The 14,873-nt window shown below is 47.3% G+C and overlaps 6 protein-coding genes across 6 annotated transcripts; 3 read left to right on the top strand and 3 right to left on the bottom strand.

Moving 5' to 3' along the window:
* Positions 1 to 363: 363 nt before the first annotated feature.
* I303_100638 (uncharacterized protein) lies at positions 364 to 2,104 on the bottom strand (the record flags this gene model as incomplete). The annotated part of the gene is made up of 6 exons (XM_018404012.2): positions 364 to 395; positions 469 to 895; positions 1,088 to 1,307; positions 1,451 to 1,596; positions 1,695 to 1,885; positions 1,975 to 2,104. The coding sequence occupies 6 exons, from the start codon at positions 2,102 to 2,104 to the stop codon at positions 364 to 366; spliced, it is 1,146 nt and encodes a 381-aa protein (XP_018266666.2).
* A 663-nt stretch (positions 2,105 to 2,767) lies between these two features.
* Positions 2,768 to 4,501, top strand: I303_100637 (chitin synthase export chaperone; the record flags this gene model as incomplete). The annotated part of the gene is made up of 8 exons (XM_018404011.1): positions 2,768 to 2,918; positions 3,119 to 3,303; positions 3,383 to 3,493; positions 3,582 to 3,779; positions 3,847 to 3,955; positions 4,018 to 4,077; positions 4,153 to 4,229; positions 4,301 to 4,501. 8 exons carry the CDS (start codon positions 2,768 to 2,770, stop codon positions 4,499 to 4,501), a joined length of 1,092 nt encoding a protein of 363 aa, XP_018266665.1.
* A 732-nt stretch (positions 4,502 to 5,233) lies between these two features.
* Positions 5,234 to 7,414, top strand: I303_100636 (uncharacterized protein; the record flags this gene model as incomplete). Its single annotated transcript, XM_018404010.1, has 6 exons — positions 5,234 to 5,568; positions 5,756 to 5,900; positions 5,995 to 6,238; positions 6,385 to 6,691; positions 6,800 to 6,988; positions 7,072 to 7,414. 6 exons carry the CDS (start codon positions 5,234 to 5,236, stop codon positions 7,412 to 7,414), a joined length of 1,563 nt encoding a protein of 520 aa, XP_018266664.1.
* A 251-nt stretch (positions 7,415 to 7,665) lies between these two features.
* Positions 7,666 to 9,169, bottom strand: I303_100635 (uncharacterized protein; the record flags this gene model as incomplete). Its single annotated transcript, XM_018404009.1, has 5 exons — positions 7,666 to 7,904; positions 8,015 to 8,113; positions 8,206 to 8,242; positions 8,353 to 8,760; positions 8,867 to 9,169. 5 exons carry the CDS (start codon positions 9,167 to 9,169, stop codon positions 7,666 to 7,668), a joined length of 1,086 nt encoding a protein of 361 aa, XP_018266663.1.
* Positions 9,170 to 9,629: 460 nt separating this feature from the next.
* Positions 9,630 to 12,157, bottom strand: I303_100634 (homoaconitase, mitochondrial; the record flags this gene model as incomplete). Its single annotated transcript, XM_018404008.1, has 4 exons — positions 9,630 to 10,129; positions 10,206 to 11,407; positions 11,489 to 11,818; positions 11,955 to 12,157. 4 exons carry the CDS (start codon positions 12,155 to 12,157, stop codon positions 9,630 to 9,632), a joined length of 2,235 nt encoding a protein of 744 aa, XP_018266662.1.
* A 240-nt stretch (positions 12,158 to 12,397) lies between these two features.
* On the top strand, positions 12,398 to 14,642 carry I303_100633 (uncharacterized protein; the record flags this gene model as incomplete). The annotated part of the gene is made up of 6 exons (XM_018404007.1): positions 12,398 to 12,645; positions 12,720 to 12,908; positions 12,976 to 13,342; positions 13,451 to 13,751; positions 13,829 to 14,105; positions 14,243 to 14,642. 6 exons carry the CDS (start codon positions 12,398 to 12,400, stop codon positions 14,640 to 14,642), a joined length of 1,782 nt encoding a protein of 593 aa, XP_018266661.1.
* Positions 14,643 to 14,873: the final 231 nt, after the last annotated feature.

Below are 14,873 nucleotides of genomic sequence, written 5' to 3'. Positions count from 1 at the left end.
TCGGTAAAAGTGGATCGTATGAGGGCAAGCAAATGATATATGCAGTGGAGAGTGGAAATGAAAAAGTCAAGAATAGACAAGTCTGTACGTCTCTACGTCGTTGTACGTCGTTGTACGTCACTTTGATTCAAGTGCAGTTTATCGCTCAATTGTTATTGGGGGAAATTGATCCCGTCCTTTTGCCCAACAAATCAATTCAAGCGAGATTTTGATTTCGAGACTTCCCAAGATAAGCGTGACTGACGTCGTGCAAGGGTTTGTTTGTAGTCATTGACATTATGGATGCATCATGACTTCATCTATCTACAAGAAAGAACACTGCATGACCCCTTCTCATTTTGCCTTCAATGTCTGACGAAACGGTTATCCTACTACACGATGCAGTTTTTGGATATCTGGGTATTCCAGAATAAATCAGCTTCGTGCTTCACACTGCACAAATCGCTGAGCGATTCCGCAAAGACTCACCACTGAGAAGTATATCACCCTGCTTCAACACCTGCTCATACACCATACCCTTATTTTGATTCTCCAACTTCTGGGTAGTAATGATCCCCGAGACCTTATCGATCGTACAGTTTAGTCGACCGCTACTTATGAATCTGCTCAGATCCCTATCGATGAACGCCTCTGATACTCCGAAAGTCTTGGCCATTCGTTCTAAAGTCAAGGATCTATACGATTCGAGTAATTGCGAATACGATTTGATCCTCATTTCTCGAATGTAGAATTTCGCATGGGGAGCTAATAACGGGTTGGTGAGTAAGTAGATTTGTTCGACCTCAGCCAAGGCAACGAAAAAGTCGGCATAGTTCGATTTGTACAAGGACTCGGTCATTTTCTGCAGTTGAGGTATGGAGGTGACTGTGCCTTTGATCTCGGAGCTTGCTAGGATCTAGAGGAGACCAACGGGGTCTTAACTTGTCAGCATGCTATTTTTTTTTGAACTGATAGTTCATCTGCGCGTTTTCTGACGCCCATGATCACCGGAGCTTCGGATCTTCGAGTCGATGCGACACAAAGAATGGCAGGGCCAGATGCAGATCCTCTCCAGGACGAATACAATCGCAGCGAGATCAACACCCACCTTGCTCTTTATTCCTTTCCTGTCACAGCCAACACCAGCAGCCAGCACAGTGAGCGCCACGAAGTCCTCGTACTCCATCAACTCCGTAGCGGTGAAGGTTGACAGAGAGTCAATCAATAACTCGGCAGCTTCTTTGAAATCCCTTATCGAGAGATGGTGGACTGCTCGATAGACCTTTAGTCGATTTCGTCGATCCCAATCACCGCCAGAGTCGATCAAGCTAATCGACAACACAGATGTGAGTGTGCATCATTGAATCCAGCTCCATCGCGGATTGTAATAATCAGAGATCCACCCAATTATGCTTGGGAGCGCAGTAGGAGTTGGCGATGAGATGGGATCAAGGCTGAACAATCGACTCACTCGTTCGCACGGGTGATATTGGTGATCACCAACTGCGTGTCCTGAACGAACAGCCCTATTCTCACTATGGCTAGGACGAGATCTATCCTCGCTCCCAGACCCGCTGTCTTCTCCAAAGCATTCTCGATCGCTGGGATGGCTCGTTCCTGAATATTTGATACATCAACATGGGTCATCGTCAGCGTCAGCGTCATCGTCCGAGCTGCATCAGGATGACAGGAAGGACGAAGGCAGCGAATCGCACCTTATCACCTATCCTCGTCAGGTACATAGCTTTCTCTCTCAAGGTCTCACTGATCTCACTATCGCCCTGGTTCTCTTCTGCATCTTTCAACTTCTTTTCAAATTCTTCCAATTTCTCATTGTTCTTCTTTTCTAGCGTATTTATCAGGTCTGTCTTATCGGACGATATGCTTTTCAAGTACGGTGCCATCTCTACAAGTCACGAGTAGCACAACGACCTCAGTCAGCCTAAGTGGGATCATACCCATGAAGGCTAGGGACGGATTAGCAGCGGAACATACCATCCTCCTCGACTGCTTTCCAGAAAGAAGTGCTCGCGTCCTCCTTCAATCGGTCGACATTGTTGATTTGGTAATACCATGTCGAGACTTTCAGATTCGGATAAGGAAGAGGGACACCGTCGTCGGCCATGTTGACTATGCTGAATTTTTCCTGATATATATCTAATGTGTGCTGAATGCTGGTGTTGCTATTTCGACATAGATGAATGACCTAGCCTGCACACTGACACTGACGACGCGATGTCATCGTTGATGTGTCCTGTGTTAAATGGGTCACATGTTTAGATTGTTATATATGTTTCAGGGTTTCCCCGTTGTATCGCCTCGTCCTATTTTGTTAGTGTATCTTGGGTTTTTGCTTTGTTTGATAACTTCGTCATTTCGATCACGTTCATCCCCTTTTCAGCATCTATCATCGTTAAGACCTCTCATATACAGCTGGGTTCCAAGAGATACAAGCATCGCTGGTCGACTCTGGCGATCCCATTTGACCCATTGACCAAGATACAGTCGCACTCGACTGCTTTCTTTATCGTGATCAGTCAAACACGGACATCATCATTGACGCGCCATTCATCGTCATACCTTATTCAACAACAAGCGAAGTCTACGAACTCCTCATTTGGCCCATCTTATATATTGGCTTAGGATAGTCGGACACGCTGGGACAGCAAGCTGGCTACGTCCGAAGAATACTCTGCATCCTAAACAGGGAGATCCCAAATCGTACCAACAAAGACCTATATAACCATCCCACCCTCCTTTCTGCTCAAATATATAATACCTAATCACCATGTCGCATGCCTTCAAATTCGGTTCATTCGACTACTTCTGTGAACATGCCGCCTTGGTAGTCTGTCCCTTGCTGGGTTCGTCCCAGGGCACGATGGCGACTTGTTATAGTAGGAATGTTCAGCTTGGATCGCAGATTATCTTTCAGCCTGGTGAGTCATTCTTACCGAGTCGACTTCCAATATACACATTCAAAGAGATGCAGAGGGATGAATAGAACAACCTGTGCTTCATTCATCGCTCACACTCTACTGGTTTTTCTCCGCCTTCCGGCCGCAATCTTGTCTTATAATCCTCGGTGACATCTAAACCCTAAGAGCAACCTAAGCTGATTTGTTCTTGATCCCCTCAGCAACATGTTTCGTTCACATAGCAGCATTAGGAATGACAGCCATCATGTTATTCCACGTCCGATCGAAATACACTGCTGTCGGCCGGAAAGAAATCGTGACGTTCTTCTATATGTACATGTTCGTGGAGCTATTGGCTATATTCTTGGATTCCGCTATTATCCCTACGAGTCATTCAGTGTATCCCGTAAGTCCCCATCATATTCCATCTCAATGGTCCACGAAAGGAGGGAAATGATTTCTGACGCACCATCTGCGATCACTAGTGGTTCGCTGCTGTGTATGCTGGAGCTGTCGGAGCATTGTACTGGTGTATCCTCATCAATGGTTTTGTCGGTTTCCAATTATACGAAGATGGAACACCTATAAGTTTATGGGTGAGTCGCTCTTTCTCTCATCTCAGCCGATACAGCGCCCACGAAGCTCTGGCATGATGCGCATATGCTGATGCGATGAGATTGACAGTTCCTCCGGCTATCTTGTTTAGTCATCTGGGGTATATGTTTCTTCGTCGCCATAGCGACGTTCAAAGGATTCGCTTCGTTCTCATACGAGAAGCCGACCGGTTTATTCGTCACGTACTTGGTCTTCCCTGCTGTCTGCGCGGTGATTTACTTTGTCTCGCAATTGTTGTTGGTAGTAAGAACACTGGACGATCGATGGGTAAGCTCAGTTCGCCGCATCAATCACGCATCTGCTGTACATTGCTAAATAATTTCTATCGATTTAGGTCGTCGGCGATCTTGTGTTCATGGCTGGATTCTACGTTTGCGGTATCCTCCTCTTACTTGCCTTCAGCGTGACTATCTGCGATAAAGTCAACCACTACGTTGATGGAGGTGAGCTATGGTCATGCCCTTCCTCGTGAAATAGCAGAATGCTCACAATGATGATCACATAGTGTTCTTCTTCTCGATGGCTATGCTCTTGACAGTAATGATGATCTACAAATACTGGGATTGTGAGTATTTCATCTTCCTCATACCTCCATCCTAGAGTCGTCCACTCGAAGCTATGCTGATCTGTCCACCTGCAGCTATCACCAAAGAAGATCTCGAATTCTCAGTTGGATCTAAAGCAGCTGTTTGGGAAGTCAAAGATCCACTTATGGCTGTGAGTATTGACGATTCTCCGAGAGCCTACACTATTGTCTGGTCGCTGATCTGATTTGGTATTATTCGCAGGGTGGTTCTGAATATTACCCAGAAGACGATACTCAATCTTCTTATCGGGGTGCAGGGGGTTCCTTAGTCGGTGGAATGGGCGGAAACAACTACTACGGAAATTACCCGCAACAGCAATACGGGCAGCAAGGATACAACCAAAGCGGCTATGGAGGTGGTTACGCCCAAGGGAATGGTCAATATGGCGGGGGCCATTACTGATTCGAATCAAGCTTCATTTCCCGACTGAATCCATTTATCAAGAGGAGAAGGAGCAGGAGGGTGGTTCAAATACGAGGGTTGATTCATAAGCGTGGTTAGGTATTCGCAAGGTTATTAGACTCGTTCGCTTTCGTCCGTCGATACCCGCTGCTTTCAGTCTCTCACCCTCATCTTCGTTTCCCGCCCAGGTTAGGGAAACTCTTCACCTTACCTCACTATATCTTAGTATGACCTCTCACGAAGTCGACACGCATTACATTTTATCCCGACTTGACCATTTATTCTGTTTTCTTTTTATCTACTCTGTGTTACTGTAATTCGATTGATTCACGAGACGATGCGTCATGATATGGACTATACATACGACTGCACGATTGAAACCTACATTTCTGAGGATGCTGGCAATATGACTGCGATTGCCAGTTTTTGTCTAGATGTTTAGAAGATCGCAGTCATTGCATGGAGCTCGGCATCACTCAGGCGTCTCGAGTCGTCACGGTCCGGTTCACTTCAGGGTTTTCGGTAATCACCTCCACGTCTCGAGTCCACGTTTGAAAGTTCTTCATTTGACCTTTGACCTGGGTTTCATTCTGTATTTAGATAATGTTTGACAGATCATAGTCTTTTCCTTTTCAAAGAAGCAAGCAAGCAAGCGCTCCAACCACAATACTCTTGTCTCTTGTTGGATTTGGACCCGCTCGATTCACTTCTGCCTGCCTGAGGTGTGACAAGATGACAACGAAATACGGTCATCCTCCACCGATCTTATTAACCCTCACCCTCCTTCCTATATCCCTTCTTCTTATACTCAACCCCCTTCTGCCCTTGATCACACCCCAGTGGCTCCTCGAAACGGGATACATCCCAAGCAGTCTTCTAGAGGACTATCAACATCAAAGTCGGCAACAACCTCGTTTCCCAGCTCTCCAAGCCAATCTGGGATTCTCCCTGTTAGCATTCACAGGCGCCGTATGGCTCGTACCTAAAGTATCGGAGAGTTTCGTCCTTAAAGGACTGAGGGGGAGGGATCTGTTGAAGCCTGGAGGAAGGACGAATGGGCCATGGATGTGAGTTGGTCGAGTCGCGGCAGCTATCAGATGTATTACACAGGTCGCAGCCCTTTAGCCTTCAAGCTTAATGCTTAACGTCTAACGGTGCAGTCCAAATTCTGCTCAATTGTCATGTCGCGATCCCGCAGAGTTGATCCATTCCGATGCTGATGCTGATGCTGACTCTGATGACCCTTCGACGCAGCCCCGAATCACTTGGATTACCATGTGCGAGCTTGTACCTCGCTTTAATGATGCTATTCATCCCTTTCCCATTTTCGCACTTGTTCAAATCGCCGTTATCGTCTTCTGATTCAGCCCTTGGACCGGAATCCTTCCCTCAGCGAGAGGTGAGTACTCGTACTCCTGTCCTGTTTCTACTTGACACTCAAACATCGGTTGAGATGATGAGATGAAATGGCTGCTAATTGTCATCTTTCCCAGCTTACACTATACCTTTCGTCACTCCTCTCGTTACTCACGGCGACCCTGCTAGGCTTCATCGATGACCTGTTCGATATACGGTGGAGACACAAACTGCCTATCCCGATCGTAGCTGCCGTTCCTACTTTGCTGGTCTACTACTCTGTCGGCGGAGCGACGAGCGTCGTCCTTCCCAAAGCTGTTGGAAGCTGGTTCTCCTCGATAGGCCTGGGTGGATTCATGCGAAGTAACATCGTCGATCTAGGTGAGTTTCCGCTAGTTCATCAATCTCACTCCGTTCATCTGTATGCGAGTTCACATACACATGTGTCTGCCCTTCCAAGGATCTGTATCATCGTGTCCTTGCACAAGCACATTATAGCTAATGCCGATCATAATACCTAAACTCAGGCCCAATCTACTACCTCTACCTCGTTCTCTTACCAACCTTCACCACCAATTCAATCAACATCCTCGCGGGTATAAACGGTGTCGAAGTCTTACAAGCCCTCATAATCTCGTTATCGGTCCTACTGAACGATCTGTTATTTTTACCTATATGGTCACCCTCTCTCTTGCGTTTCTTCGGCTTTCAAAATCCAGAAAATGGACGAATCCTAGATTGGGCTATTGGCGAAGTGGTAGATCGACATCTGATGAGTCTGTATTTCATGGCTCCTCTCACAGGCATCTGTCTCGGCTTTTTATGGCATAACTGGTAGGTCTGTTCCCTTTTGTGTCTGCGACATACTATACCTCATTGACAAGAATACTCAGATTGCAATGCTAGGAAGGTGATGCTAATCCTGTCTGTCTCTGACTTTAGGTACCCCGCCAAAGCGTTCCCGGGCGACACTTTCTGCTATTTCACCGGAATGGCATTTTCAGCCGTCGCTATCCAAGGTCATTTCTCCAAAACTTTGATACTGTTCTTCATACCTCAGATATTCAATTTCATCTTGAGCTGTCCTCAGTTGTTCGGGCTCGTAGATTGCCCCAGACATCGATTACCCCAGTGAGTCTGACCTCCTAGCACTACTTCGTCACTTGGTCAGTCCGGCAAGCTAAGTGGTCTGGTCTCTCGATCATGATGTACAGTTACGATGAGAAGACCAATCTTCTGAATCCATCGAAAGTGATCTTCGACGAACCGCCACCGACACGAACGGTTATCGTCTTAGAAATCCTATCGTTCTTGAGATTGGTCAAGCTGGAACGGAACCTACCCCAGCCAGGAGACAAGGACAGAAGGATACAGAAAGGATATATCAAATCTTCTACGAATCTAACGATACTGAACTTCCTGTTGATTCATTTCGGACCGCTGCGCGAAGACAGCTTGTGCATCCTCACGGGATTCGTACAAGTTTTAGGGAGCGCGACTGCTTTTGCAATTCGATATGGGGTTGGGAGTTGGTTCTACGGGGGTGAGAGACGGTAGACCGATCTGTCTGGTATATAGCACAGCTGAAAATGATATACAACATGCATGGTGTACCAGAATAGTAATTATAGGTATCTCGTTTCATCTCATCTTATCTCATCTCGTCTCATCTAAACTCAAACAGAAGCATAGCAATTACCTATCTTCCTTTCTGTTTGTTTTTCTATTCGAGCAATCCGTTGTTTCTGGAAGATCAATCGTGACCATCGTCGGTGTTGTCGTGACTAGCGTCATCGTCGTCTTGATTGTTATCGCTGGAACTGCATCCCCCATCCGCCATTATCCTGTTTCTCAAACTTGAAATTATCCGTCGACAAGCCGAAATTCCCCAAGAGCGAATTCCCTAGATCTTTGAGTTTACCCATCATCTCGTCCATCTGCTCTTTCTCCTTGAGCTTGATTCTCTCGGGTAAAGAGTTCAATGATCTGCGGATGGGAGGTAAGAGGGGTGAAGACGGGGGCAGGAGTGTCTGTAATAGTGTATAATCTACAGAATGGTGAATGGTTGTCTTCTCAGCTTTTGCGAAGGACTTATGAACTAATGCAGCCGCTGAGAGGTAGCGACTTGAAAGCGTGATCCCGTTTCCCATCACTTACCGTCTTTTGCGGATACCAACCCAGTCAATTCACCTATCCTCTCGTTGGAAGTCGCTCTCCTGTGTAACCCTTTCACATATCTCGGATCGATTTTGAGAGCTATACCACGATCGTATGGATTCCATATGGTCAGCTTCAGGCAACACTGAACGGATCGGATGTAACAGTATACAGGTGGGACAGGTATTCACCCTCCGTACAAGCTTCGACAGCTTTCTTGTCATCTTTCTACATCAACCCAACAAGGGTGTGTCAGCCATCATTCCCTTTACATTGCCATGCACATACATCTTTCAGATGGATTATCCGGAGAATCGGTGAAGACGGAGATGGCTCACAATAGCAATATAACAAGCTGCTAGATTCCCCCAAACAGCTTTCGTCATCTCACGAATCTCCAACTGCACTTCCAATCTTTCCGACTTCTGGTTGTCTTCTTCTTCCCCTTCTGTTGGCGGAGGTTCATTCGCTTCTTGCTCTATTCGCAATGCTTCTTCTTCCGTAACTTCCTGTATGACCCCACCACTACCACTAAGATTACGGATCTTTTCCGCCTCTCTCTCTTTGTTCTTCATTTGTATCCGCTCTTTCTCCTTTTCCGACTCCAACGCATCAAGCTCAGGAGTCGGCGGTATATGATCTATAGCTTTTAGATACGACACAATCGCCTCATCGTATTTCGGTGGTTTGTTTTTGAAGAGGTCGTTGCCCTCTTCTTTCAGTCGAGAGGCTTTATCAAGTAGATCCTAAGCCGACGACATGATCTCATCAGCTTGACACCTTTCCGAGCAAATAGCGTATGGGCCTTCAGATGTTCGATGGTTGGCAGTACATTGATTAGATGTGACTCACTCGAAGCTCGGCATTGCTGAATGCAGCTTCTTCAGGCTCGACCAAATCCTCCTTAGCATCTTCCCATGTCTCCTCATCATCATCATCATCCTCATTCTCGAAGTCGCCTTCTTTCTCCAGCGATGCATTGAATTCCTCTTTGGTCGTCGTGTGATCGTGCTTCTTGGATTTGCCATTCGCGGTAGATTTCGAGGACTCGCCGTTCTTTGCGCCCCATTGATGGAAGGAGTCTTTCGCCCAGGAGGGAGGCTCGAATTTCCGGGCGTCGAATGAGGGTAAATCGTCGAACGAGGCTTCAGGCATATTTGACATGATTTGGACCCTTCGCCAGAGGGTAGATCAGCTTGATGGTGTTTGGTGACTGCGCGCTCAAGAGGACTTTGATGTTGCTGATCCAAGTAGTAATGCACTGATGATCGAGGAGTAAGAAAGAGACCAAGCGTTACAATGGTTATGCGAAGTAAATATCGACCTCCACCTCAACAGACCACTTTCAAGGTTGGAATTTGGGATTGCGACGACATCGGAGCACGATGGGAACGGATGGTACAAGTGAGATGCACAATGCGGCATGTGCGACGCATAAATAGAATACAGATTGTAGAACAGCATGCATGGCTCTACCTCTCCTGGATGTGATTCATCAAGATGACGTCTCGTATCGAGATCGCCGCTCACGCCGTGGCAATGTGACTCGGAGCCCTTCTGGCCAATCCGCCAATTGGCATCACTAATACATATACATCATTTGACCCTCATAGCCTTACGATGAAGCTCTGATGAACCCTTCCAGTCCTCCATTGACCCACAGCTCCTGCACACTTCTGCCTACTTTCGCTGCCGGGTACACCTTCTCCCCCTCTTCACCCATGTTCAGCGTCACCTGTCCTCGTCTCGTATCAACCTTGATCGTCCATCCGGGAGGTACGACCGTCAATTCTCCGTCTTTCGATCCCTGACCTCTGACTCCGCCCTTCGCAAATCGTTCAGTCATGTCCTTGATCAAGCTTGGGGATTCCACCAAGATCAAGCCGTTATTTATCGAATTCCTTTTGAAAATATCACCAAACGAACCACAGATCACCAAGGGTATGCCGGCGTTCTTTATGGCTGTCGCAGCTTGTTCTCGGGAAGATCCGGTTCCGAAGTTGTATCCCGATAACAGGATAGCTCCTGGCTTTGTGCTGGACGATTTTCCTGATGAAGAAGGTAAAGTTGATCGCAGCTCTCGAGCTGTTGCGGCGAATTTAGGATCGTAGTTCTCTTGTTAGTGGAAATAAATTGCTCTAAATCAGCTCGAATTCGAATACAATTTGATGCTGCAAACTTCATAACTCACCCATGACCACCTCAGCTTGCCTTTCAGGGGTGATGTCATCCTGGTAAGTATATTTACCGGGGTACATACCGTCCGTCGTGAGATTATCTTGAGGAGCGAATAATAGCGGTCCCTCAAAGTATGCTGGGAACCCTTCTAACAGGGGTTCAAGGGAAGCTTCGTCCACTTCGGCAGGGGTAGCTGACTCGGTGCTCTCCTCTATTATCGATATCTTCGGTCTATCGAATTGAGGGAGAGCGTTCATGTCAAGCGAGTCCGGGCCACAGATATACCCCTTTGCCGCCGAAGCCGCTACTACTGCTGGCGAGGCCAAATAGGCAATAGCCTCAGGAGAACCCATTCGTCCCTTGTAATTTCGGTTGGTAGCACTGATTCCCACTTCTCCTTTCTCCAGCAATCCAACACCCAGCCCAATACATGGTCCACAACCGGCTGGAAGGGTCTTCGCCCCAGCATCCACTAAAGCTTGCCAGTCTCCCGCAGATTCGGCATCCTCTTGCACCCTACTTGACGCAGCTGCGATGTAGAATTCTACTCCATTCGCAATCTTCTTGCCTCGAAGCACATCGGCGGCGGCGGCTATATCGGACGCTCGGGAGTTGGTACAGGACACGAGGTATGCTTTGTTGATTTTAATATTCTCAGAAGCAAGTTTCGGCAGAGCAGTAGCTACTTTGACCGAATTCGGTCCCGACACGTAGGGGACGAGCGTTGACAGGTCCAAGGATAATTTAGAAGCGTATTGGGCGCCTTCATCTGCTGTAGGTCGAGTTGATATGGCGTCATGCAGACGAGAGGGGTTCAGTCGAGGATGAGGAGACGTAGCGTTGACAGGATCAGAAGGTTCGGGTACAGGTGCCATACTTGATGTCGAAGGGGCGGAGAGGAATCGGCGCAGTTCGTTCTTCTTAAAGATGTTCTTGTACCATTCTTCCAATTTGTTATCTATCGGGAAAACACCAGCCACAGCTCCCCATTCCGTGGTCATATTGGCTATTGTCAACCTTTCGTCAATCGACAGATGCTGTATACCGTCTCCTGTGAACTCTATGGCGGCATTCAAGACTTCATCGTTGTTGAACAAACCTGCCAAGGCTACGATCACGTCTTTCCCGGTGACACCAGGCGAGAGTTTACCGTCAAGAGACACTGAGACGACTCGAGGGATCTGCCACCAGAACTTTCCAGTTGCCCATATTCCTCTGTACGTCGCAGCAAACAGGGTCAGCACCCGCAAAGCTGATCTGTCACGCCGATCAGACCTTGGATGGGGAATGACTCACGCAGCATCTGTCCTGACTATTGCGGTACCCAGACATCCGACACCACCATAGTGGTTCGAATGACTGTCTGAGGCGACGACCATTCGTCCCGGGAAAGCATATCCTTCTTCTACTATGATCTGATGTCCTATACCCCTTCCGGCAGGGTAAAAATCTACGTTGTGCTGCTTTGCGAAAGCCTCAATCTTCTTGTATTTATTCTGATTCGTCTCAGACTTGTTCTGTACATCGTGATCGAGGGTAAATACTGGTTGACGAGGGTTATCGAGCTTGGAACATGACAGAGATAAGAATTTAGATATGACCGGTCCTGTATTATCGTGTGTCATCCTGTTCAACAGATTAGATTAGCTTAATTCCTCTGCGCACAAGCGCGGATAAGTGGACCGAGGTGAAGATGTCCATCTAATCCTTCGAGGCGTCTCTGTGTATCGATTTCTGCCAGCAAGGAGGAGGTCACACTCACACATGCTCAGGCTTGATCATCACATAATCACCAGCTCTGACTTTGGTCCCTTGAGGTAAATCCACTGCATATTTCTGAACAATCTTTTCGATGACCGTTTGAGGGTTAGACACGGTCGCATAAAACCGACCGGCCTGTCGAGCATGTAAGATTGCTACCTTTTGTTGAGCGCCCAGACGGGTCAGTCGTGGGAGGAGGACCATCTTCTCTACAGATCGCAAGCAAGCAAGCAAGATGATAGATAGAGAAAGTCCAAAACAAGACGACAGATAGATAGATAGACAGACTTCGATGCGACCTGATTTTTGTTGACTTTTTGTCAAGTTGCCGTAAATCCTAATTTTTTCGAGTCCAATCATTACCCGACTTTTACACTTCATCATTCCGACTTCATCGTCAACCTTCTCGACACCGCACACGAACAAAATAGGGAGTAACGCATCATGAGTAACCCTCATATGTCTGCTGAAGCAGGCCCTAGTCGGCCGAAATCATCTACACCTCAACGAAAGAATGCATCGAAGAGTACACCGGGCACGCCTGCGCTTGCGCAAGCGGAAGAAGGCGATAATCCTCGAACAAACCTAACAACGATCAACCCTTCGACTGCGGGTGGTGGTGGTGACGCAGAGGGCGATGAGGATGGAGACGAAGAGCGAATGGATATCAAGCTCATACAGAGCTTTGCAGAGTAGGTCTCTTGTATCTCGCATCAATGAAGTGCAATGCAAATTGTGCTAAATTGTGAGATCTTGATTCTCGCAGCAAGATCCAGCATTTACCTTCGTCATCCGAAACGGACGGTATCACGTCCCGAGGCAAGATCACCATTCCTCGAAGGGGCGAGAAAGACTTCGAGCCGCTGAATGAGACTGTCAACCTACAGGAAATGATGTTACAAAAGTCTCGTGAAGCTCTATTTGGCGCTTTGGTCGGTGTCAGAGGTGGTCATTCGTGCGTTCTCCCGTCGCCATACATGCTGACTTCCGACTGACGAGGAGTTGCGCATGAATGATTGTAGGAAAGCAATCTCTCACGCAATAATCACTCCGTCTAACCCATATCCAAAGGTGCTTATCATCCACGGTCACCTATTTGATACCATTGGAATGACCAACAAGTATCCTACCACCCCAAGCCAACAAGCCAAAGGAAAGGGAAAGACGTATTCGCAAATCGAACTTTTACCTGAAGAAGCATTGTACCTGTTGGAAAGAGGAACCCTTCAAATTTGGCTAGCTCGGGACTTCTCCGAACAGGAAATGGAAGAGGGGTATGGCGAGTGGTGTGAAGAGGAATACGGAGTCAAGGGAGCAGTCGAAATGAGCGTCATGGAGGGGTTTGCGACTTTCATCGGAAGGGAAGGACTGAGTTGGGAGAGATATCAGGTGAGTTTGTTCATCCTGCATATCAATGCTGCGTCTTCCCCGACCTTTTCGCTCCCCTCTGTACGCTTCAGCGCGATCAATCTGATCTTACTTGATCGGGATATACAGGCATACGCGTACATGAAGAGACTGGGATACACAGTACACCGAACCCGCCCATTCATACCTGATCATTTCCTCTCCGACTATCTGTCCACATCATCAAGCCCTGAGTTGGATATGAACGCCCGATATCCAGGTATGGACCCCTTTCAAACGTGGTGGTTGAGTATACCCCGTTGGATTGCGGGATTTTTCAGATTCATCGGTCGGAAACTGAGAAACACCGTGGGGAGAATAAGTAGTATCGGTCTGGGCGATAGGAGGTTTAGAGGTACATTATTGGAGGGTTGGAGCGGCAATTCATACAGTAAGCGATGGGTCTCCTCTTTTCCCCTCGAATATAGACTGTGTCACATCGTACTGATGGTTGAACCTGATGGGTAGAATCTATATTCGAACACCTTCGAATCATCCCTCAAGGCCATGCAAACCCATTACCTCCTCGACCTGAGCAACAACCACAGCTAAGTGCTGCCTTGACCTCGACCTCGACTTCGACTTTGATCTCAGACTCGAAGTACGATGCACTGATACGCAACCCGTATCTGCCTTTCTTCCATATCTGGAAACCATCCGCAGCATTCACAAAGCGGAATTGGGATAAAGGCAGTGAGAATGGTTTGAAGGAATGTCCTCCGTCATATTGGGCTGGTGTAGTCGAGTGAGTTGTGTTTCCTCTTGATCCTCCCCTTACTCCTGCGCGGAGAACGTAACATCATATGCATAGATACATATTTGCCTTGATATCCTCTGAAGGAGTATCAGGGAAGCTGATGTGAATGGTGCACCCTGATGCAGATCAAGAAACACACCTATACCGACAATCCAACAATTGGACGAAGTATTCAACTTCCTACCCGATGAACCCAAAGGTCCAGTCAAGAAGGTCGGTCCGCAATATGTCAAACCACCAAGACCCCCTCGACCAGGACACCCCAATGCCCACGGGAAGAAAGATGAGAATGATAATGATAAAGGTTCAACCTCGAAATTCAGCTTCGCCTACTTATTGAGTATGATTGGGCTAAGCACAGCGCCGGGAAAGGAAGATGAAAAGAACACTACCACTACTCCATTCGTCAATATTCCGGCACTGCGGAATGGTGATCGAGCTTTCGTAGTAGCCGTCAACGATAGTGGGAATACAGGTTGGATCAGGTTCGGTAGATCTGGATTCGCAGAATTTGCTCCTGTCTAAGGGATTATCTTTCGAACATCATGCAGAGATATATATATCACGCCCATTCATCAGTATTCGCCATCGATAGATGAGTGATTGATTGCGCTCAGAGATCAGACCATACCGATTACATACAGGACATCATAATACAAGACAATAATGAAATAATAAGATGCAGCAAGAAACAATGATGGGTATATGAAACAGATGCAAGATATAGGATATCGTTCCCAATCAAATCAAATCAAA

This window comes from Kwoniella dejecticola, chromosome 1, assembly GCF_000512565.2.
Source record: "Kwoniella dejecticola CBS 10117 chromosome 1, complete sequence".
Classification (NCBI taxonomy): Eukaryota; Fungi; Basidiomycota; class Tremellomycetes; order Tremellales; family Cryptococcaceae; genus Kwoniella; species Kwoniella dejecticola.
Note: the sequence above shows the minus strand (reverse complement) of the source record. Positions and strands in the feature narration are given on the sequence as shown.